Source organism: Gymnodraco acuticeps, unplaced genomic scaffold (assembly GCF_902827175.1).
Source record: "Gymnodraco acuticeps unplaced genomic scaffold, fGymAcu1.1, whole genome shotgun sequence".
NCBI classification, from domain to species: Eukaryota; Metazoa; Chordata; class Actinopteri; order Perciformes; family Bathydraconidae; genus Gymnodraco; species Gymnodraco acuticeps.
The window spans coordinates 80,635-106,734 of NW_022990292.1; the positions used below are offsets into that span (position 1 = coordinate 80,635).

A 26,100-nucleotide genomic window follows, 5' to 3' on the forward strand; every position below is an offset into this window, starting at 1 on the left:
TCCGGCTCTCAGAGGGTGCAGCAGAAGCAGAAGGAAGCGGAGTTTCCGGCTGTTCGCAGCGGAGGGAGAGCACTGCTGACGCCGCGAAACCCCGAGAGAAACACCGGCGGCTCGGGGGGTTGGATGCTAACCATCTATAGTATCGGTACTGCTGTTTTGGTTTCTTTCATATCGTGTGGATCTGGGGTGATTTCGGACAGAAAACCGAGTACACAAGGCGGGGGTTGAGGAGCTACCGGCATGGCCAGGGACTACGATTACCTCTTCAAGCTGCTCATCATCGGGGACAGCGGTAAGGAAACACCGGGGATGAGGGACGGGAAGTAGGCCTTGACTTGTTTTTTTTCCCCAAGGGGAGAGGCAGAAACGCAGCTGGAGGCTCGGGTTGTTCTGTTATGTTGTGTGTGTTGTTAAATGTGTGTTTATCTGCATTCAAATGATGGTGGATTTGTACACATTCGTCATGTTTCTGTGGTACAGGGCGGAGGTTGTGTCTCAGGCCGGATATAAAGACTTCTGATCTCGGAAGATATTTTGTGATCCTGTTTTTATATTGGCTAATGCTATTAATTTAGCTCAACAACACAACACACTCTAACCGGAATAACTGTACCGGGGCTCCTGTAATTTAACTGTATCCCCTGTTAGCTGTGTTGGCTAGTTACAGTGATGCTAACACTACACTTCCAGGATTGTGGCTAACTGTTAGCTTACGGTAGAAATGTTTGATATAGATATATAGCTACATAGATAGATAGACATATGGATATATGCAATCTAATATATCTGGTTTCAGTTTGTTAATTTATTAGAGTGGACGAGTTTTGCTTATGAGTTTGTATTGCTCCATAAATCAGAAAATACTCTCAAAAGCCAGAGGACAAAATCCTCTTTTCACCATAATTTGAGAAAAATAATGTTCTATAAATCAGGTTATTTATGATATATATGAACTAAACCCCTCGATTTAAATAAGAATTAAACTGGAGAGTTGAGTGCAATTGGAGATTTCTGGCTCAGAATATGAAAATGTGGTCAAATAACCATTAAAAGGTTTGTTCTGTAAAAATCTATTTATTTAAAAATAAAGACTAGAAGGGGAAAGGGGCAAACATCTTTAACAACATCTATCACCATCATGACACTTCCCCAGTTCAATAGATAGGTAGGTAGATAGATACTAGATAGATGGATAGGTAGATACTAGATAGATAGATAGATAGGTACTAGATAGATGGATAGATAGATACTAGATAGATAGATAGGTACTAGATATATATATATATATATATATATATATATACTAGATAGATAGATAGGTAGATACTAGATAGATGGATAGGTAGATACTAGATAGATGGATAGGTAGATACTAGATAGATAGATAGATAGGTACTAGATATATATATATATATATATAATAGATAGATAGATAGATAGGTAGATACTAGATAGATAGGTACTAGATATATATATATATATGATAGATAGATAGATAGATAGGTAGATACTAGATAGATAGGTACTAGATATATATATATATATATATATATAATAGATAGATAGATACTTTATTTATCCCAAATTAGGACATTATTTTGTCACAGCATCAGATTTGTTAAGCATTACACAAGTTATACATATTTAAAAGATGGGATACGATACAAATATAATACACATAAAAGACAACATTATCTGGAGGTATACACACATTCACAATAGAGAGGACATATCTCACTAGAGTATCTAAATAATACACAACATATTGAATGCAGAAATATACTACATTTGCCATATTGCCATTGGATTATATAGACATTACAATTTTACAAAATGTACGTGTTCAGATTGTCCTCGGTTCTAGAACATGAGAGACTTTGCTGTCCGAGCTGAGCTGGTTATTGGGACTTTGGATGGGTGGACTAAGTAGATACACCCGAGTACTGTACTTAAGTTCAATTTTAACGACCTCACTTCAATTCAAAGGTACATTGTACTCCACTACATGTATTTAATCCCTTTAGTTACTTTACAGATGTGGATGAATGATGTGAAATATAATCAAGTGTTGAATCAGACTTTAGTTCCACCTGGAGTAAATCCACCAGCTACCCTGCAGTATACAAAGTACTTCAAACTAGCTGCACCTTCACCAGCTTTGAGAACACTTTCATGATCAATCATTATAAAACATATCATATATATTATTCTGAAATGGACCAATCTGCACAACGACTACTTTTACTGTCTTTCACTATATTTTGATGAGAATACTTTTCTACTTTCACTTGAGGAACATTTTGAATGAAGGACTTTTACTGAAACAGAGTATTCCTACACTCTGGTACTTCTACTTTTACTCAAGTACAAGATCTGAGTACTTCTACTTTTATTCAAGTACAAGATCTGAGTACTTCTACTTTTACTCAAATACAAGACCTGAGTACTTCTACTTTTACTCAAGTACAAGACCTGAGTACTTCTACTTTTACTCAAGTACAAGATCTCAGTACTTCTACTTTTACTCAAGTACAAGATCTGAGTACTTCTACTTTTACTCAAGTACAAGATCTGAGTACTTCTACTTTTACTCAAGTACAAGATCTCAGTACTTCTACTTTTACTCAAGTACAAGACCTGAGTACTTCTACTTTTACTCAAGTACAAGATCTCAGTACTTCTACTTTTACTCAAGTACAAGATCTGAGTACTTCTACTTTTACTCAAGTACAAGACCTGAGTACTTCTACTTTTACTCAAGTACAAGATCTCAGTACTTCTACTTTTACTCAAGTACAAGATCTGAGTACTTCTACTTTTACTCAAGTACAAGACCTGAGTACTTCTACATTTACTCAAGTACAAGATCTGAGTACTTCTACTTTCACTCAAGTACAAGATCTGAGTACTTCTACTTTTACTCAAGTACAAGACCTGAGTACTTCTACTTTTACTCAAGTACAAGATCTGAGTACTTCCACTTTTACTCAAGTACAAGACCTGAGTACTTCTACTTTTACTCAAGTACAAGACCTGAGTACTTCTACTTTTACTCAAGTACAAGATCTCAGTACTTCTACTTTTACTCAAGTACAAGATCTGAGTACTTCTACTTTTACTCAAGTACAAGACCTGAGTACTTCTACTTTTACTCAAGTACAAGATCTGAGTACTTCTACTTTTACTCAAGTACAAGATCTGAGTACTTCTACTTTTACTCAAGTACAAGACCTGAGTACTTCTACTTTTACTCAAGTACAAGATCCCAGTACTTCTACTTTTACTCAAGTACAACATCCCAGTACTTCTACTTTTACTCAAGTACAACATCCCAGTACTTCTACTTTTACTCAAGTACAACATCCCAGTACTTCTACTTTTACTCAAGTACAAGACCTGAGTACTTCTACTTTTACTCAAGTACAAGATCTCAGTACTTCTACTTTTACTCAAGTACAAGATCTCAGTACTTCTACTTTTACTCAAGTACAAGATCTCAGTACTTCTACTTTTACTCAAGTACAAGATCTGAGTACTTCTACTTTTACTCAAGTACAAGACCTGAGTACTTCTACTTTTACTCAAGTACAAGATCTCAGTCAGTGTGCGAAAAAGTACACGTCCCACCGTCCGGGACGTGTTATTTACAATATCGGACAAGTAGATCTTTCAATTGACTTGTCCGGCGGACAAGTGACGTTTTTCGGCCTGATTTATTGACAAATTATTGATACATTCAGTTTACAAAAGGCAGAACTCAATCGCAAATTGTACGTGTCCGCCATTGTTCGTTTAGATTCTGCTTGTCGATTCCTAAGGAAATGCATCTCGCCGCTTTCTGTACAGTTAGACGGGGCGGGGCGGGTGGGAAGTGTAGCACAGTGGCAGGGTTGGGAAGCAAAACACGGTTCCGATTAGGAACAAATATCAATTGTCCGGTACCGGGATTAATAAGAGTTGTGAGGACAGGAGGCGAGGCCGAGCCCCGCGGACTGCAGCTCTATCTATGCTCCGTATCAGCTGATCGCTGCAGCTCAGCGTCTCTCTCTCTTTCTACACACAGCGGATCCGCTGCCCGATTAACAGCCTCATCTTTGTCAAACTTTCTTATGTTCTTTCTCTAACGCATAATGAAGGTTATTAAGCGTTTTAACTCCTATGTTGTTAATATTGACCACCATTTCCTTTTATGAAGTAAAGCAACCTCCCTGTCTGTGTCCTCGCGCTGTCCTCACATCCCCGGACCCCCAGACTCAGAGGAGCACAGGGATGTCAGCAGAGACGTGCACACATAGACTCTAGGTAGTGCTTGAGCACCTGCCCGTTTTGCCCTCTGGACAGCAATGTGCCCTTTTGAAAGTTCGTTTTTTACAGTTTAAAAAAAAAATTACAGTGTACTGTATGTGGCTCATGGTAACATCGATCAATTCTGGATTAAAAGCTTCTAATATATACAACAATGCCCCAAATGCGCGTTGTAATTTTGTCAGACATCCCCACGCGTGCCCCGCGGCACTCCCGTACTCCTGGCTGCAGCCCCTCCCTTCCCTGCTCTCAACGTGAGCGCGCAGCGCGCAGAGCTGACAGTCAGTCTAGTGATGGGAATTCCGGCTCTTCTTGGTGAGCCGGATCATTTGGCTCGGCTCACCAAGAAGAGCCGGCTCTTTCGGCTCCCAAAACGGCTCTTCAGTTTACCACTTATTATACCTTTTAATTAAATCAAATGTAGTAGCCCTGTTTTGACTAATGATTTATATTTGTACACATATATCACTTAAATTATTCAATACATCCTTTGTACTGAAGTATTCAAAAGTAAAAATTACATGTTTAATATAAATGATTTGCTGTGGCCAATTGTTTTCATTGCATTTACAGACCCGTGTAACTCTCTGATACCACCCAATTAATGCATTGACTTGCTTGTAGAACCACGCTACACAAAACAGATAGCAACACCTATAAAACTATTTTAACAAAGGGGCTACTGTATCGACCTATATAAAGTATATAAAGTATATAAATATAGGTTTTTTTTCAAAATACCAAAAAGATCCTGCATTTTAGCCATGCCTCATTTCGCTCTATTTGCTCCATCCAGCGCTGTTTTTGCAGGGGCTGATTCTGTGAGCTGCAGCTGACCACGCCCCCCTGCAGGAGAGGGGAGCGTGCTCTGAGATCAGCTGCTGGGCTGTCAGAAGAGGGGGAGAAAAAGAGATCTCCGTCCTCCGTGTTTTATTCTTATAGAAGTAAGAAGAGAAGTAATGGGGCAGAAACCCTCCTTTTTACGCAGCGGTCCAGACATAGACATCAAACTGCGACACATATTCAGTTGCCAGTTACTTTAGCATTAGGGTAGGGATATCTAGATACTTTCCAAGGTTTGACATCATGAATTGAGCTACTTTTAAAGCAAGCAACGATGTTTTCAAATCTGTAATCAAAAACAGTCTCGAAGCAGTTCCTGCCGTTGCTACGTTAGTTCAAACAGTAACAACGGACTACTTTTCTTAGCGGATGCATGTCAATTTAAATCAATACATAAAACTATTTTTTAAATCAATAAAATCATTTTCTAAATCCTTAAAAGCATTTCCATTAATATTGGGAGTCATGTCGTTACTTTGTTGAGAATGTGGCCATGTAATAAGCGGGATAATGTGCACATTGCATAATGTGCCTTCATGCCGATCTAGATCCCTCCGCAAAAATGGCTCGTTCGCGGGCGAGAGCCGGCTCCCGTCGTTCACTTAAAAGAGCCGGCTCTTTGCGCCGGCTCGTTCGCGACCGACACATCACTAAGTCAGTCACTCAGTCAGACAGGCCACGGCGGGTGTGTGGTGCAGCAGCACGCAGCAACACGATTAAAAGTGCCCTAGTGACGACCAAGTCAGTAACCAACAGGTAACAAATACAACGAGTGTATTGTTTAATCCCCTAAATCAGATGCCAAACTAAACTATACAGGGTTCGTACCGTACGGTCATTCAAAACCTGGAAAAGTCATGGAAATTCAAAATGCAAATTCCAGGCCCTGGAAAAGTTATGGAAAACAATATTTTTCCCAAAGTTTTGGAAAAGTCATGGAAATGTAACTAAAGTTGCGTCAAATATAATTTACATTTTATCTAATCGCCGAAATAATCTGCGGTCGCGAGCTGTTATGTGCGCATGGTGTTATTTTTTAATATATGAAGCGCGAGCTGTGTGCTCGAGTCTTCTTGCCTGTCGGGCCGGCTGAACTCTGCTGCTCCGGGATGAGGGTCAGCTACATTAGCTACGGTGCGTTCGTTAACTGTGCGGAGTCACTGTGGCACAGACTGCACCGCTGGTGAACAGCTGTTAGTAGTAGAAGTACTCAGATCTTGTACTTGAGTAAAAGTAGAAGTATTCAGATCTTGTACTTTAGTAGAAGTACTCAGATCTTGTACTTAATAAAAGTAGAAGTACTCAGATCTTGTACTTGAGTAAAAGTAGAAGTACCAGAGTGTAGGAATACTCTGTTACAGTAAAAGTCCTGCATTCAAAATGTTCCTCAAGTGAAAGTAGAAAAGTATTATAAAAATACTAAGAGGCATGAAAATACATTTTCAAAATGCTCAACAGTGCTGCCAAAATTATAAACTGACTGCTACACAATTAAAATAAATGCTTTTATATATTTCTATTAGATGTAACTCTTTGGCGTTTCTGTTATTATTACCTGCTGCTTTAGTTGTTCTGACTGCTAAAATCCTCTGTTATTCCTAATTTTAAAGCCGATATTCCGTGGGGTCGGGGGCTCGGATCCTTGTCACCTTTTTCATACCTGATGAGTTTGCATCCCTGACTACAGTTGCTTTAGCGTGTAGAAGCTAGTAAGCCTACTATTTGATTTGTTTTAGATAGGCATTTGCATCAGACAGCATATGGTTATTGAAATAAATATATATGCAATTACGACATACAAGATGTGCCTTTAATAAATCTCACACTACTAAGGCAGCCGGCGGTTCCACCAGGGGCGTCAATCCCGGGGGGGGGGGGGGGGGTTTCATCCCCCCCTAGCTTCAGATTGGACCCCCCTAAGTCATTTAGAATAATAAAAATAAATGTTAAAATAATAAAAATGTTGATAATAAATCAGTAAAATCAGGCAAAAATAAGAATTAAATAACATAACCCTAACCCCGAAATAAAGTAACCAAAAACCAAAAAGAAACGTAACAAAATCCGCAAATTTGAGCACAATTTCGGCGCGACCGCCACAACGACTCAGAAGGTGCCCCTTTTTTTTCTCTTGAGCACCTGCCCCTATAAATGTCTGTGCACGCCACTGGATGTCAGTATTGTTTATGAAGCAGGGTATAGAAGGTACATTATTGAAATGAAAATACTATTTATTTACTTTTACAAACAGTGAGCAGCTGGGCAGCTGCAGCATGTGTATTGCAGAACATGTGTAAGCGTATTTGAGTTGTAGAAAAGCGCTAGGCCTATAGGCTATACATCTAATGTGTCATTATTATTATTATTATTAGGTTATGTCCTATGTGTTGGACATGTGTGGTTGGACTCTATCTCACAGGCAGGTTGCAGTGTAACATCAGAGGAGACTGGGCCAATTGTACATTCTCAAACTGCACCAGAACTAGAGATGGGTATCGTTTGAAATGTATCGATTCCGATTTCGATTCCGGTTCTGCTTATCGATTCCGGTTCTTATCGATTCCCCGTTTCGATTCCAAAATTGTAAAATAAAGAGGTCAAACGTTTAGATAACAAAAATATATTTATTCTTAAAAGCTTTAACTGAAATTGTTACTAAAAAATATACATGCAATACAAATGTATTGCACAATAGCTGTGCTTTATTTTAACTGAGCTATGCCTGTGGCAAGCTATTAACAGGCATTACACTTTGCCTTTTCTTTTTTAGTGTAGTGGAGCCTCACTTCAGAGTGTTTACCGCGACCTATCTTTGGTGTTATGAAGTGACTGAGCTCGTGAAATGTCTACGGGAGGGCGGGGGAGCATCGCTGCGGGGCAACTGTGGACCTCTGTCGCCTGTCAGCGCAATTTATATGATGCCGTTTAAAAAAATGAAGGGCGGTGCCGGCCGTCAGCGTACCGAGCCGGCCGTCAACGGCCCGCTGACGACCGGCCGTTCTGTGATTCTCCAGGTCCGCCCTGTATTCCACCGGGTCACCGCAGCACCGCGGTGCAGACGGACCCGCTGGAATACAGGGTCTACCGCGTTTAGGAACCGTTAAGCAGAACCGAAATTGTGTATTTTGTATGGGTACCCGGTACCCGGCATTTTCTTATCGGTTCTCATCTGGAACCGAGTTTCGGTTCCCAACCCTAACCAGAACTAACTAAACAATGCAGAGATTATTTTTATATAATTGTATTCAATAACCGTAAGAAATTCAACAGTATGAAGTGATTTGTAAATAGGAATACAGATTTGACTTAATCTTTTCATAAATATATTTTTCTCCCAGTTTGACTTATTTTTACCCTCTCAAAGAACCGGAATTGAGAACCGAAAATAACCGGAATCGAAAAGCAGAACCAGAATCGTTCAAATCCAAACGATACCCAACCCTATGTGTGATGCAGTAAAATCTTACCGCTCACTTACGTTAGCGGTGTCGTAAAAACCGTGGGAAAATGTAAAATACGATGACGAAGAAGAAGATTCCAGTGGCCCCAATTTTTGTCCATTCTGGACAAGTGAAAAATGTATTCGGACAAGTAAATTGCCAAACTCACTTGTCCATGGACAAGTACTCTCTAAAAACTTTTTCTCACACTGTCAGTACTTCTACTTTTACTCAAGTACAAGATCTGAGTACTTCTACTTTTACTCAAGTACAAGACCTGAGTACTTCTACTTTTACTCAAGTACAAGATCTCAGTACTTCTACTTTTACTCAAGTACAAGATCTCAGTACTTCTACTTTTACTCAAGTACAAGATCTCAGTACTTCTACTTTTACTCAAGTACAAGATCTGAGTACTTCTACTTTTACTCAAGCACAAGATCTCAGTACTTCTACTTTTACTCAAGTACAAGACCTGAGTACTTCTACTTTTACTCAAGTACAAGATCTGAGTACTTCTACTTTTACTCAAGTACAAGACCTGAGTACTTCTACTTTTACTCAAGTACAAGATCTCAGTACTTCTACTTTTACTCAAGTACAAGATCTGAGTACTTCTACTTTTACTCAAGTACAAGACCTGAGTACTTCTACTTTTACTCAAGTACAAGATCCCAGTACTTCTACTTTTACTCAAGTACAAGATCTCAGTACTTCTACTTTTACTCAAGTACAAGATCTCAGTACTTCTACTTTTACTCAAGTACAAGATCTGAGTACTTCTACTTTTACTCAAGTACAAGACCTGAGTACTTCTACTTTTACTCAAGTACAAGATCTCAGTACTTCTACTTTTACTCAAGTACAAGATCTCAGTACTTCTACTTTTACTCAAGTACAAGATCTCAGTACTTTCTACTTTTACTCAAGTACAAGATCTGAGTACTTCTACTTTTACTCAAGTACAAGACCTGAGTACTTCTACTTTTACTCAAGTACAAGATCTCAGTACTTCTACTTTTACTCAAGTACAAGATCTGAGTACTTCTACTTTTACTCAAGTACAAGACCTGAGTACTTCTACTTTTACTCAAGTACAAGATCTCAGTACTTCTACTTTTACTCAAGTACAAGATCTCAGTACTTCTACTTTTACTCAAGTACAAGATCTCAGTACTTCTACTTTTACTCAAGTACAAGATCTGAGTACTTCTACTTTTACTCAAGCACAAGATCTCAGTACTTCTACTTTTACTCAAGTACAAGACCTGAGTACTTCTACTTTTACTCAAGTACAAGACCTGAGTACTTCTACTTTCACTGTAACCGAGTATTCCTACACTTTAATGCATCAATGATTATAATCATATATATCATTATTATAGTCTCTCAGTGGTTGGAGAGCCGAAGCTTCTTAATTTTGTTAAACCCTAAAGCAAACTAAGCCACAGGGTCATGCATAATCAGTTGTTCCTGTATTTCCCCTCTGAAGTGAAACCATGCCTTGTTCACAGGCTCCACGCTCATTCTGCAGGACTTTGGTTTGTAGTCAATGATCTTTGCATTCATTGATAACCCCGATCCTGGCACCACCCCATCAGCTGCTGCTCACACACACTCTTTACTGCCGCTCACACACACTCTTTACTGCCGCTCACACACAGGGCCAGTGTCCCTCAGCTGCAGAATACATCTGATGCCCCTTTCACACCAACGCGTTTTCAGCTCCGGCTCGGAGCTGGAGCTGAAAAGTACCGGTTTTTCCTGTTCACACCGCAGAGGCGCCGACTCTTAGCTCCGGAATCCGGCTCACTTCCAGCTCCAAAGTGTCGGTCTAGAGCAGGGCTATTCAATTGGCGGCCCGCGGGACAAATCCGGCCCGCGTGATATTTACTGGCCCTTAAAAAGTAATCTACTTTTTTTTTAAAGATTTATTTTGGGCCGGAGTGCTTTTATTCCAGAGAGGGGAAGACATTGCCTTAAAACTTCGGCGGGCTCGGGTTTCGAACCCACCGACTAGCTACTGACAACTCCTATCATTTATTGCATCTCTGCGTGAATGATAATTTCACCTAAATTAATTCAAATGAAATGATGTTGATGGTTAAGTTAGCTTCACATGTCGGCCTACTGAGTTCTGAACTTGCCCTTTAGATCTATAAAGGCCTTGGGGCGATGTTGTTTGATTGAATTAAACACAATATATGCACTCCACTATGCTGCTAGTATTTACTGGATCCGAAGCTCTTAATATGATTGCTTATATTTCAAGCCATCTTTTTCCCGGCCCCTTGCTTTGGATCATTTTCATCAACCGGCCCCATTCCAAACTAATTGAATAGCCCTGGTCTAGAGGCAAGAGCTTCGGAGCTAAGAGGCGGCGTCGCTTACGTCTCTCTTACGTCGAGGCGGGGGCAGATTCGTCGTTGATGCTGAAGACCACAAAGAAGTCTTGCATTTCGCATGTAATGTTTGTAAAGTTCCAAGTAAAGTCGTCCGATGCCTTCCATTTCGTTTCGTAAGAGGATAACCAAAGCGAACAGCGCTTCAATACAATCGGCCATTGTTGTTGTCGATGTGAGGGATATCCGCGCGGTTTGGATTTTATGAAGCAGGCACGTAAACGGTGACGTCGTGACGCAGCAGCGGCAGCTCTGGGCGGTGTGAACAGAGCGGGAGCAGAAAAGGGAAACCGGAGCTGAACCAGAAAAGCTCCCGCTCGGAGCTAGAAAGGGAAAAGCGCTGGTGTGAAAGCCGCAAGAGTGTGTGTGGAGATGATTTAGGGAAGATGCTCTGACCTCTGAGAATCAGACGCACTCTGGCTCTCCAATCTGCACCAAGGCCCAGTTTGCTCTCCTTCAGCCACAGTGGCACATGATGAGTGTCTGCTCACGGAGAGCGGTTCGACGCGTGTTATGTAACGTAAGATGTTCCTCCAGGCTGTTAAAGGTTTATCGTAACGAACGGTTTCATCACTGACACTCAGAGGGATGGTCCTTCTAAAGGAGGTCGTGCTTTTTTAACTCGCCCAGAATCAATTTGCCCTTTTTATGAATTGTTTTATTTATTAGCCGATACCAAAGAGGATTAGATTCAGTTTTGTTGCCATGGCGCGGAGACGGGATGAAACGGCACTTTAGCCAGTGTGGAAAAACAACGAAATGCAGAGTACGTGTTTAGGACTCAAATGTGACGTATGAATATTTATGAATACAGTATAAATAGTGTATACACTATATAGATTAGATATATTGACAGTAATAAAGTATAAAAACTCAACAGAGATGAGTAGGAAGATGACGCATGATAGCTTCATCTTCTCCAGAGGCCGAAGAGTTGTTCGATGCACTAACCTGGCGCTGCATCTTATTTACGTCTTGTTTTTATTTAGTTTGGATTTGAAAGCTTCAGAAAGATGGAGCTCTCTGTTCGGCTTTGACGCGTTGGTTATTGTTCGTTGAACCTGAGAGCTTTTATGTTGGGCCAATCAAACGCGAGATGACAAACACACTGAGTCTCCATCCAGCTGAAACCTGACGTCTGAAGGACACTGCCCCTCCTCTTCCTCTCCTCTCTCGTTTCTTGTGTATTATCACGCACGATGCATTTAGAACCCCAGATCTTTTTGTTCCGTCTGTCGTCTTTCCGTTTGTGGCTTTGACACCTTCCCATCTGCAGCTGATGCCACGATAACACATCTGTAGGTCAAGCTCGAGCGGCCATTCAGGGTTTCATTATCTATTCATGACTGTTATTCAGATATCTAGATGAAGTGTCCGTCCTGCTTTCTCAAAGTCAACGGTGACTTCCTTAAATGTCTTGTTTTGTCTTCACTCACATGTGATTTCAATCAGAGGGAAAGCTCCTTATTTGAGAGGCTGAACTTTAAAGAGTCCTTTCAATTGACTAACATTTGCTGCTCTGTCTGAATGACCATGTAGCGTGGAGCCCTTCCTACCTTTCGCCTTGTTCTCTCTGCAGGTGTCTCTCTATGTTTAAGGACTGCATCTGAAAGCACACAGTTTGCAGCCCACAGTGGTTTCACTCTGACAGCCAGAACTTAATATGAAAAACTGCAACGGGACATTTTTGGATGCTCAAAACCCCCTCAACTTGTTGTTCTCAGATGTTCACATTTCAGAGTCAAAAGGACAGTAATACACTCACATGTTTGACTTGTTATCCTCTAATCCCTTGTGTCCTCCTCAGGGGTGGGGAAGAGCAGTCTCCTCCTGCGATTTGCAGACAACACGTTTTCAGGTGTGTACATCTTCCTCTTCCTCCTCTGTCTTTTGGGGCATAAACCCACAATAATGTCTTTGTTTAGTTCCCAAACATCTGGGGAAATTAGAGCTGTGAAGACTAATCTATCGCTCGTCAGCTGTTACAGGAATCTCCACATTTTTGATAATGGACTTGTGGGGGTGGAGAGTCAAAAGTCTCTCGATCAAAGTTATTAAATGTGGAAAATGTTTGTTTTCTTTACTCGTCCTCTATGACCGCAAAGTGAATATGTTTGTGTTCTGGACAAAACCTTACATTTTAGGAGTGTGTAGATCCACTTCCTCCTCCTCTGTGGAATAATCTCAACCCCTTCCTCTCTGTTGTTGTGGCTCTGAAACGTGTGTGTGTGTGTGTGTTTTACAGGTAGCTATATCACCACGATCGGCGTGGACTTTAAGATCCGGACGGTGGAGATTAACGGGGAGAAGGTGAAGCTACAGATCTGGGACACAGCAGGGCAGGAGCGCTTCCGCACCATCACCTCCACGTGAGTCCACACACACACACACACACACACACACACACACACACACACACACACACACACACACACTACAACCCTGATGATAGGTGATATTCTGGTAGTTTCAGGACAAAACATGAACACACTTTAAGGCAAAATCTGTGATTATTCCAGCGTCGGGAGGGGTACTTTAACACACACACACACTCCCACACTCCCACACACACACACTCCCACACACACACACACACACCCACACACACACACACACACACTCCCACACACACTCCATCTTCAAGGTGATGCTCCATATATTCATTTCAGCAGTTGAAACTGAATGTCTTTTTGCGGTCATCAGATTGTGTTTGAGGAAGTAGTTTGCAGACAGCAGAACGAGGCGATGGTGGAGGTGTGAGAGACTGAGTGGAAGTCCCCAGAGATCCAGATATTTCCTACATGAGAGAGTTGGAGGAAGTATTCAGATGCTTGGTGGAAGTACCAACACATCATGTCAAAACAGTCGATTACAAGTACAAGCCCAGCATTGAAAATACTCACTCAAGTAAAAGTATTTTCAGCTACATGGACTTAAAGTATTCAAAGAAGAAGTAGTAATTCTGCAGAAAAATGCCCTCTGTGTATAATTATATTTATATACGTGACATTACTAGATAATATTGTTGCATAAGTAGCATTTTACTGTTTGTAAAATATGTAAATATTTTGACTCTTTTGTTCCTTAGAGGTAGGTAAGTTTGAGAAACCGGCTCCAGATACACTTGTTGTTATATTCCATGGAATGCTCTTAACATCCGATAGCAATGAATATCTGAAGTGCTTTGACAACAAATCCATTAAAACACGTCATCTGTGGCGCTGTAAAAAGCTCGACCAATCATCTGAGCCGGCTAAAGTAACTGGATGGCCTACCTGCCTGTCAGCCTTCCATCTGGGCACAAACTTATCTCGTGCCCTCATTGGTCATGTGCGCATTCGTGTGTGTTGGAGGAGGGGCTCTGTGAGGAAGTGGCAGATTTGTTCCGGCTGTGTATTTTCAAATTCTAGCGATCTCGAGCTGGTTTCTCCAAAATGACCCACCCCACCTTTAAAGAGTCCACTAGTTACATTTTTAGAGATGCATTTTGTTAAAAGTGGCTGAATCTGATTAATAAATGTAGTGAAGTAAAAGTGTAGAATAGGATCACATGGAAATACTCAAGTAAAGTGCAATTGTTGCCCCTCATGCTCTTAGGGTGTGTCCCACTGCTGGTGGGTGATATTCTGGGGTCCCATCGATGAATATGAGACGAGTTTCAGGACAAAACATCAACACACTTTAAGGCAACGCTTGTGATTATTCCAACTTCAGAAAGGAAATCTGATGCGTTTAATAGTTGCCTGTTAAAAAATGTAGCCTCTTACACTCAAGACTAGCTCTGCAGGGGACACGGGGCTTGAAGCCTCTGCAGACCATTTACATGCACTAACCCTACAGAGCACACGCTGTAAACCACTGACTGGTGGAGGTCTACGTTTATACGTCCTCCGCTGTCACTGCAGGGCAGAAAACGCTCCGTGTGTGTTGACATAAATGTGAGCGCAGCGTCTCTCCATCTCTCCACGCGCCTGTGAATGCATAATCTAAAGAGCTAGTACTTTATTCCAATTATATAAAACAATATACGAACGAGTGGCAATTAAACGCTATGAAATAAGCCCTATTATCTTTAAAAAGTGATGGTGCTAATGCTGGTAACTTTACAACGCTCTGCATCAAAATGACAGCAGTCTTACTAGGGCTGTACCCGAATATTCAAATATTCGTTCGTTGGAGTATTATTCGAGTTTCAATTTCGTTATTCGTTTTTTTTTCAAATTGAATTTATTGAAATCTCCAATATCAAGAGCCTCTTCGGGGGTGCTAACACTTAGCCATAAACGTTATCGTTTACTTTCTCCGTCTTTATATGTAGATATTACTTTTCTCCGTTAATCTCCGTCACATTGTTTCCATAGCAACAACAACTTCCTGTCAACAGCGCTAACTCTCCTTCAAAATAAAAGCATGTCCATAAATAGGAAGCCAAGCCAAATTACACTTAAGACACAACTGCAACGAAAGTAACAAACACAATGCGATATCCTTTTCAATTTCAAAGAACACAAATTGGGTTACATTAACAAATATCTATAAAACAACAGTACTTCAGAATAACAAAATGAATGCCGTGAATACACCGAAACACGTGTTGAAGCGGTTCCCTGCTGATTACTACCGAATATCCGGAGCCCGAGAAATGGTATTCGGGACAGCCCTAAGTCTTACGTAACGCCTCGTCGTCTCCTCCAGCCGCTGCTTTCTGGATACTCTTCACTAAAGGATATTAAACTGCCTCCGAGTCCATTAGCGCTGAGAGATAGTTGAGATGACGCAGCGGCCTATTTGTTCTGATGTGTGTGAAGCAGAGAGCCTCGTTAGATCCTGAATGCTATCGGAGTGGAGCTGAAACTCAACCAGAGACCTGATCTGCAGACTCAGACCAAATCCAGACCCAGAGAGTACAGCTTTTTACACTCTCCTGTAGTGTTCTATAGGTTTTAGTGCATGTAAATGGTCTGCAGAGGCTAAAACCCCTGTGTTTCAGTATGCAGTGAGGTTTGTCGCACAGCAGGAATACGGCGTACACACCATAGATTTCATACCAGGTTTCTCTCCCACACACTCCAGGCGTTTTGTACGGATTTCATTTGAGTTAGCTACGTTTGTTTAGAGATCAAGCATGCTCGTTTACACTTATTAGTATTGACTTTTTGGGCTATAAACACATAATGTCTTTGTTTAGTTCCCATACATGTGGGGAAATTAGAGCTGTGAAGATTAATCTATTGGTCGTCAGCGGTTACGTGAATCTCCACAGTTTTGATAATGGATTTGTAGTCAAAACTCTCTCGATCGAAGTTATTCAATGCTCAAAATGTTTGTTTTCTTTACTCGTCTGACCGAACACTGAATATGTTTGTTACATTTCAGGATGTCATGCTGGGCTTTTGGAAACGCGTTCCCTCATTTTCTGATGTTTTTTAAGCCCAAATAATAAGACGCAACAATAATCACTGTTTTTACTGTTGGGAAATAACTCACTCACCAAGAACAAAGTGTGTCAAGACAGGACATGGTCGTAGAGCGATGACATGTGTCAGACTCGAACCCCAAGATAAGACGGTTTATTAATCCCTGTGGGGAAATGCAGTCGTTTAAACATCAACAGGGTAAGAATGAGAAGCAGGACAGCACAGATTCACACAAAATTAAAGATTAATTAAATGAATATTGCACGTCACGTGGTCAGCGCCTTGACCCCCGCAGCCACAGCTCAAACTGTGATTTATACGTGAGGCAGGAGAGCAGTTTATTGTGTTTTTTACTACCTGTGTGTGCAGAGAGGGTTGCTGCAGGCCGGGCCCCACTCTGCTGTTGTATGTGCGTGTGTGTGTGGTTTATGGTTCTCATGTGTCATGTCCAATAAACACTCGCACACACACAGCGACACATGTTTTACACATTTGGGAAATGCTCTAACAGTGTATCCCCACACTGACACACACACACACACACACACACACACACACACACACACACACACACACACACACACACAGTGAGACAAAGGGGTATTTGTGTTTTGTGAGTGCAGTCAGACGGGGGATGCTCTCTTTCTGGTTTTTGGTGCAGCTCAATGTGTGGTCAAAGTAATTGTAGTATTTTATTAAGTATGTGGTTATTAAATAAACAAAGACTGTTTATGAGCAACAAAAGCTAATTCCTTGTATGTGTAAACCTACTTTTGCAATAAACCTGATTCTCATTTCTATTCTGATGTATGAAATATAAAGAAAAGTCAATGTGGATCCTCAGAAATTCTTCTTTTTTGTCTGTGCTTGCTGGTTACTTTCCATGTAAGTTGCCTCAAAGGGTGAACATATCAAACTAAGTTACTAAATGTGTGTATCTCTCTGTCCTCGTTCAGATACTACAGAGGGACACACGGGGTCATCGTGGTTTACGACGTCACGAGTGCAGAGTCCTTCGTCAACGTCAAACGATGGCTACACGAAATCAACCAGAACTGTGACGACGTGTGCCGAATATTAGGTGAGTTCAAACACACCTCCGATCTGTATCTATTCTGCAGGAAGTAAACAACTGTCCGTGTGATGCAGTCTTTACTGTCAAGGAGCTTAAACATCACGAACCCTTCAGGTGCATTCAACACATATCAAGATAACAACATGATATACATGAAGCCTATCAGTTAGATAGTTACTCCAACTCTTTCAAAATGCTACAAAAACTCTTGAAACCTCTCGACATGTTGTTTATACAGCGACAACATACCTGATAAAGTGTTGTTTCCTCAGAGAGAAACGTAGTGTTATGATTATGAGAGGAAAACACAGCCGACCCCCAAATATATGGGCCCAGACAAAAGCAGTTGATCTCAGAAACATTAATAAGAAGTATTGTAGATCACATATCAACGCTTTCAAATAATGTGAAAAGTCGATATAACCTACTTTCTGAGCTTTCAAACCAAGTGGTTGCAGATTTGAACTACATTACCCACTTCATATGGCTTTAGTCAATCCTTGTATGTATAACGGAACATATCTCTTAATTAGATATTTAAACATCACAACAGACCACGTACTCCTTGCAGCAGGTCGAAGGCTATGAGTGCATCATCTATATCACATGACCTCTGAAATATGTTCTTTTTTCCAGTGGGAAACAAAAACGACGACCCCAACTCGAAGGTGGTGGAGACGACCGACGCGCAGAAGTTTGCAGAGCAGATGGGAATCAACCTGTTTGAGACGAGTGCAAAAGAGAACATCAACGTCGAAGAGGTGTGTGTGTGTGTGTGTGTGTGTGTGTGTGTGTGTGTGTGTGTGTGTGTGTGTGTGTGTGTGTGTGTGTGTGTGTGTGTGTGTGTGTGTGTGTGTGTGTGTGTTGTGTGTGTGTGTGTGTGTGTGTGTGTGTGTTGTGTGTGTGTGTGTGTGTGTGTGTGTGTGTGTGTGTGTGTGTGTGTGTGTGTGTGTGTGTGTGTGTGTGTGTGTGTGTGTGTGTGTGTGTGTGTGTGTGTGTGTGTGTGTGTGTGTGTGTGTGTGTGTGTGTGTGATGCAGAGCAGCTGAAGGCAGGAAGTCTGAAATACCTGCTGATCTATTGTGCAGAGACTCATTGTAAACACTAGTGATGTCATGACGACCCATACTTTAGTGCTGAGTCAATAACAGCGCATTCGAATCCACAAAGGACGCAGTCAACTCCTTCTACGCACCCTTATTTATCTCAGAAATTCTAATAACTAATTCTAAAGTTAGTGATATGCTAAGGGAGGGGACATCTATAAGGGGTTGACCAATCACAACAGAGCTGGCCAGCTAACCGATCAGAGCAGACTGGGCTCTGGTTTCAGACAGAGGGTGAAAAGAGGAGCTGCAGCACAGGCAGTATGAGAACAATAAAGAGCTTTTTGAACATTAAAGCATGAAGACATGTAGAGACACTACATACTGATATACACCTGAACATCAGCAGGAGAGGACTCTTTAAAGTAGAGACACTACATACTGATATACACCTGAACATCAGCAGGAGAGGACTCTTTAAAGTAGAGAGACTACATACTGATATACACCTGAACATCAGCAGGAGAGGACTCTTTAAAGTAGAGTCACTACATACTGATATACACCTGAACATCAGCAGGAGAGGACTCTTTAAAGTAGAGAGACTACATACTGATATACACCTGAACATCAGCAGGAGAGGACTCTTTAAAGTAGAGACACTACATACTGATATACACCTGAACATCAGCAGGAGAGGACTCTTTAAAGTAGAGACACTACATACTGATATACACCTGAACATCAGCAGGAGAGGACACTTTAAAGTAGAGACACTACACACTGATATACACCTGAACATCAGCAGGAGAGGACTCTTTAAAGTAGAGACACTACATACTGATATACACCTGAACATCAGCAGGAGAGGACTCTTTAAAGTAGAGACACTACATACTGATATACACCTGAACATCAGCAGGAGAGGACTCTTTAAAGTAGAGACACTACATACTGATATACACCTGAACATCAGCAGGAGAGGACTCTTTAAAGTAGAGACACTACATACTGATATACACCTGAACATCAGCAGGAGAGGACTCTTTAAAGTAGAGACACTACATACTGATATACACCTGAACAACAGCAGGAGAGGACTCTTTAAAGTAGAGACACTACATACTGATATACACCTGAACATCAGCAGGAGAGGACTCTTTAAAGTAGAGACACTACATACTGATATACACCTGAACATCAGCAGGAGAGGACTCTTTAAAGTAGAGACACTACACACTGATATACACCTGAACATCAGCAGGAGAGGACTCTTTAAAGTAGAGACACTACATACTGATATACACCTGAACATCAGCAGGAGAGGACTCTTTAAAGTAGAGACACTACATACTGATATACACCTGAACATCAGCAGGAGAGGACTCTTTAAAGTAGAGACACTACATACTGATATACACCTGAACATCAGCAGGAGAGGACTCTTTAAAGTAGAGACACTACATACTGATATACACCTGCACATCAGCAGGAGAGGACTCTTTAAAGTAGAGACACTACATACTGATATACACCTGAACATCAGCAGGAGAGGACTCTTTAAAGTAGAGACACTACATACTGATATACACCTGAACATCAGCAGGAGAGGACTCTTTAAAGTAGAGACACTACATACTGATATACACCTGAACATCAGCAGGAGAGGACTCTTTAAAGTAGAGACACTACATACTGATATACACCTGAACATCAGCAGGAGAGGACTCTTTAAAGTAGAGACACTACATACTGATATACACCTGAACATCAGCAGGAGAGGACTCTTTAAAGTAGAGACACTACATACTGATATACACCTGAACAACAGCAGGAGAGGACTCTTTAAAGTAGAGACACTACATACTGATATACACCTGAACATCAGCAGGAGAGGACTCTTTAAAGTAGAGACACTACATACTGATATACACCTGAACATCAGCAGGAGAGGACTCTTTAAAGTAGAGACACTACACACTGATATACACCTGAACATCAGCAGGAGAGGACTCTTTAAAGTAGAGACACTACATACTGATATACACCTGAACATCAGCAGGAGAGGACTCTTTAAAGTAGAGACACTACATACTGATATACACCTGAACATCAGCAGGAGAGGACTCTTTAAAGTAGAGACACTACATACTGATATACACCTGAACATCAGCAGGAGAGGACTCTTTAAAGTAGAGACACTACATACTGATATACACCTGCACATCAGCAGGAGAGGACTCTTTAAAGTAGAGACACTACATACTGATATACACCTGAACATCAGCAGGAGAGGACTCTTTAAAGTAGAGACACTACATACTGATATACACCTGAACATCAGCAGGAGAGGACTCTTTAAAGTAGAGACACTACATACTGATATACACCTGAACATCAGCAGGAGAGGACTCTTTAAAGTAGAGACACTACATACTGATATACACCTGAACATCAGCAGGAGAGGACTCTTTAAAGTAGAGACACTACATACTGATATACACCTGAACACAGCAGGAGAGGACTCTTTAAAGTAGAGACACTACATACTGATATACACCTGAACATCAGCAGGAGAGGACTCTTTAAAGTAGAGACACTACATACTGATATACACCTGAACATCAGCAGGAGAGGACTCTTTAAAGTAGAGACACTACATACTGATATACACCTGAACATCAGCAGGAGAGGACTCTTTAAAGTAGAGACACTACATACTGATATACACCTGAACATCAGCAGGAGAGGACTCTTTAAAGTAGAGACACTACACACTGATATACACCTGAACATCAGCAGGAGAGGACTCTTTAAGTAGAGACACTACACACTGATATACACCTGAACATCAGCAGGAGAGGACTCTTTAAAGTAGAGACACTACATACTGATATACACCTGAACATCAGCAGGAGAGGACTCTTTAAAGTAGAGACACTACATACTGATATACACCTGAACATCAGCAGGAGAGGACTCTTTAAAGTAGAGACACTACATACTGATATACACCTGAACATCAGCAGGAGAGGACTCTTTAAAGTAGAGACACTACATACTGATATACACCTGCACATCAGCAGGAGAGGACTCTTTAAAGTAGAGACACTACATACTGATATACACCTGAACATCAGCAGGAGAGGACTCTTTAAAGTAGAGACACTACATACTGATATACACCTGAACATCAGCAGGAGAGGACTCTTTAAAGTAGAGACACTACATACTGATATACACCTGAACATCAGCAGGAGAGGACTCTTTAAAGTAGAGACACTACATACTGATATACACCTGAACATCAGCAGGAGAGGACTCTTTAAAGTAGAGACACTACATACTGATATACACCTGGACATCAGCAGGAGAGGACTCTTTAAAGTAGAGACACTACATACTGATATACACCTGAACATCAGCAGGAGAGGACTCTTTAAAGTAGAAACACTACATACTGATATACACCTGAACATCAGCAGGAGAGGACTCTTTAAAGTAGAGACACTACATACTGATATACACCTGAACATCAGCAGGAGAGGACTCTTTAAAGTAGAGACACTACATACTGATATACACCTGAACATCAGCAGGAGAGGACTCTTTAAAGTAGAGACACTACACACTGATATACACCTGAACATCAGCAGGAGAGGACTCTTTAAAGTAGAGACACTACACACTGATATACACCTGAACATCAGCAGGAGAGGACTCTTTAAAGTAGAGACACTACACACTGATATACACCTGAACATCAGCAGGAGAGGACTCTTTAAAGTAGAGACACTACATACTGATATACACCTGAACATCAGCAGGAGAGGACTCTTTAAAGTAGAGACACTACATACTGATATACACCTGAACATCAGCAGGAGAGGACTCTTTAAAGTAGAGACACTACATACTGATATACACCTGCACATCAGCAGGAGAGGACTCTTTAAAGTAGAGGACACTACATACTGATATACACCTGAACATCAGCAGGAGAGGACTCTTTAAAGTAGAGACACTACATACTGATATACACCTGAACATCAGCAGGAGAGGACTCTTTAAAGTAGAGACACTACATACTGATATACACCTGAACATCAGCAGGAGAGGACTCTTTAAAGTAGAGAGACACTACATACTGATATACACCTGAACATCAGCAGGAGAGGACTCTTTAAAGTAGAGACACTACATACTGATATACACCTGAACATCAGCAGGAGAGGACTCTTTAAAGTAGAGACACTACATACTGATATACACCTGGACATCAGCAGGAGAGGACTCTTTAAAGTAGAGACACTACATACTGATATACACCTGAACATCAGCAGGAGAGGACTCTTTAAAGTAGAGACACTACATACTGATATACACCTGAACATCAGCAGGAGAGGACTCTTTAAAGTAGAGACACTACATACTGATATACACCTGAACATCAGCAGGAGAGGACTCTTTAAAGTAGAGACACTACATACTGATATACACCTGAACATCAGCAGGAGAGGACTCTTTAAAGTAGAGACACTACATACTGATATACACCTGGACATCAGCAGGAGAGGACTCTTTAAAGTAGAGACACTACATACTGATATACACCTGAACATCAGCAGGAGAGGACTCTTTAAAGTAGAAACACTACATACTGATATACACCTGAACATCAGCAGGAGAGGACTCTTTAAAGTAGAGACACTACATACTGATATACACCTGAACATCAGCAGGAGAGGACTCTTTAAAGTAGAGACACTACATACTGATATACACCTGAACATCAGCAGGAGAGGACTCTTTAAAGTAGAGACAATACATACTGATATACACCTGAACATCAGCAGGAGAGGACTCTTTAAAGTAGAGACACTACATACTGATATACACCTGAACATCAGCAGGAGAGGACTCTTTAAAGTAGAGACACTACATACTGATATACACCTGAACATCAGCAGGAGAGGACTCTTTAAAGTAGAGACACTACATACTGAGATACACCTGGACATCAGCAGGAGAGGACTCTTTAAAGTAGAGACACTACATACTGATATACACCTGAACATCAGCAGGAGAGGAGTTTAGTAGTTTTATTACAGTACAGATATTTGATATGAAACAGATTCATTCAGTCTGTGTGTGATGTTCTTCCTGCTCTTCTCACCTTGTGTGTTTCCTCCTCCATCAGATGTTCAACTGCATCACGGAGCTCGTGCTCAGAGCTAAGAAGGAAGTTCTCGCCAAACAGCAGCAGCAGCAACAGAACGACGTGGTCAAACTCACCCGGAACAGTAAACGAAAGAAAAAGTGCTGCTAGCAAACTCAGCAGCAAGCGCCACCAACGAGAAGAGGCCGTCTTCTCTCCACACGCATAAACACAAGAGACTCGGAGCATCTAAATTAAAAAAGAAAAAAAGATTTACTAAATATACGGTGAAAGATAAATAAATGGAATAAAGAAAAAAAAAAAGAAAAGAAGTCCCCTTTGGACAAATTAATCATGAGAGAGAAAAAATAAATGTACAGATTTTATTAGACGTCAAATCAAGTTTTATTTGGATTTCAGCAGACCTCCTTTTGTTTAAGGATCGCCATCACACACACACACACACACACACACACACACACACACACACACACACACACACACACACACACACACACTCAGCTCCTTCTCTGCACACGGGACATTCAGAGTGGAGAAGGAGGTCACCTTTCTCTGGATTTACTTGTAGTTTTATTTGTTATTTTTCAGGGGGGTTTATTTCTCTCCACATTTCACACACAGCTCACGCCGACACATCGTGGATCTTTTTGTTTCTGAGGGAAAACCTTTTTTTTTTTCGACTAATCCGACGGACAGAACTGGTCTTGTTTTGTTTTGTGTCCATATTTTGCCAAGCTTCCCCTCTAATTGTGATGAGCCTACCATTTTGTTTAGTTTTTTAAGGGCAGTTGAACCTCCTCCTGGACGACTGAAAGCACCGTTCACTGCAGTCTGACATCGCTTTTAAACCTTTTTTTTATTTTAAGGAAACAAACAATACTGCCAATATTGTAGAAAATAAAATATCAGGAGCTCAGTGGCGCCTCTCGTTTTTGGACTGTTGCCATGAGGCGGGGGTCTGAATTGCTCCCCCCACCTCACTCATCTCCCTTCTGTATTTCTGCATCATTTCTCACATATCGGCCCCTCTCTCTCCTGCATTCGCTCCATCAAAGTGCATCTCGCTGTGTTTTAACTCTGAAGGGGTCAGAGGTCACTGTCTCTCCTCTCAGCTTGCAGAATATTCCCAACGATTCTCTCCGTCACAAAGCCCCCCCCTCAGCTTCCTGTTCAACCGAAGTGTTACCGGACAGTGTTTTTATCACGACAACCAGGATGAGTGAGACTGTTTAAGGAAAATGTAACCACCTCCAAAAAACATCTGAATTTCAAATATTGAACCGGTTACCTTGAATTTTTGAATTAAAGGGTTATTTTCTTTCTAAAAATAATTCAAGGTAACACTGGGAAAGAAATGTATACACAAATGATTATGATTTGTGGGTGAAGTTTTCCTCTTTTAATATAAAACAAATTCTGGGGAAGTCCTACGGAAGGGGATTAGGGACACATATTATTATTTTTTTATGTTTTAGATCTGACCAAAAGGGAAACATTTTTTTGGAGTTCTGGGATAAAAGTTTGAATTCTGACAAAAATCAAAATTGTGAGAAAAAGTTTGAATTTTGAAAATAAAGTTTGAATTTTGAAAAAAGTCGGAGTTCTGAGAAAAACTCGGAATTCTGATCAGAAAGTTGCAATTTTGACTAAAACTTAAATTGTATGAAAAAGTTGAAATTCTGAAAAAAATCGAAATTTCTAGAAAAAAGTTGGAATTCTAAGGAAAAAAAGTTGGAATTTTGACAAAAACTTAAACAGTGGGAAAATCGAAATTGTGAAAAAAAAGTTAGAAATGCGAGAACAATTTTGAATGTCTGGGATTAAAGTAAGAATTTAAGGAAAAATGTATTATATATTTTTTCAGAAAACCTAAAAGTCCTCAGAATAAAAGAAAATTCCCTTTGTGTCAGATCTCCAGAAAGTGGCCCTGTTCCTCGTCTGTAAAGCACAGCTCCGGCCTCCTCTCTTTCCACATCACCATCTCTGACATATATTTCCTTTAAATTGGGAGAGTTAAAGAAACGCAGAGTGCGCCGGCTGAGCTCCTCGAGAGGTGGAGGATATCAAATCTCACTCGTTATGATTTCTACTCGATAAGTGTATGTATATATAAATATATTTGTGTGTTTATATTCCCTATAGAACATACACACAGGATGAAACACCGTCAGCTGTGGTTTGCTGCACACTGGAGAAAAAGAGATGTACTATTCATTTTTCCCAACATGAATTTAATCAGTAATAAAAACGTTTTAAAGGAATAAATATTTGACACATAATGGCTGATGTCGTGCGTCAGTGATTTGAGGCTCGCTCTTAACTTCATTTTAAACCTGTGTCTTTTCATTTTATTTGTGCTTTTCTGTGAATAAAAGTGTATGAGAGGAAGTGTGAA

At 40.8% G+C, this 26,100-nt stretch overlaps 1 protein-coding gene across 1 annotated transcript; it reads left to right on the top strand.

Moving 5' to 3' along the window:
- rab35b (RAB35, member RAS oncogene family b) lies at nt 1-26,100 on the top strand. The gene is made up of 6 exons (XM_034221851.1): nt 1-292; nt 12,798-12,848; nt 13,236-13,359; nt 17,364-17,488; nt 18,119-18,243; nt 23,727-26,100. Exons 1-6 carry the CDS (start codon nt 241-243, stop codon nt 23,853-23,855), a joined length of 606 nt encoding a protein of 201 aa, XP_034077742.1. The 5' UTR covers nt 1-240; the 3' UTR covers nt 23,856-26,100.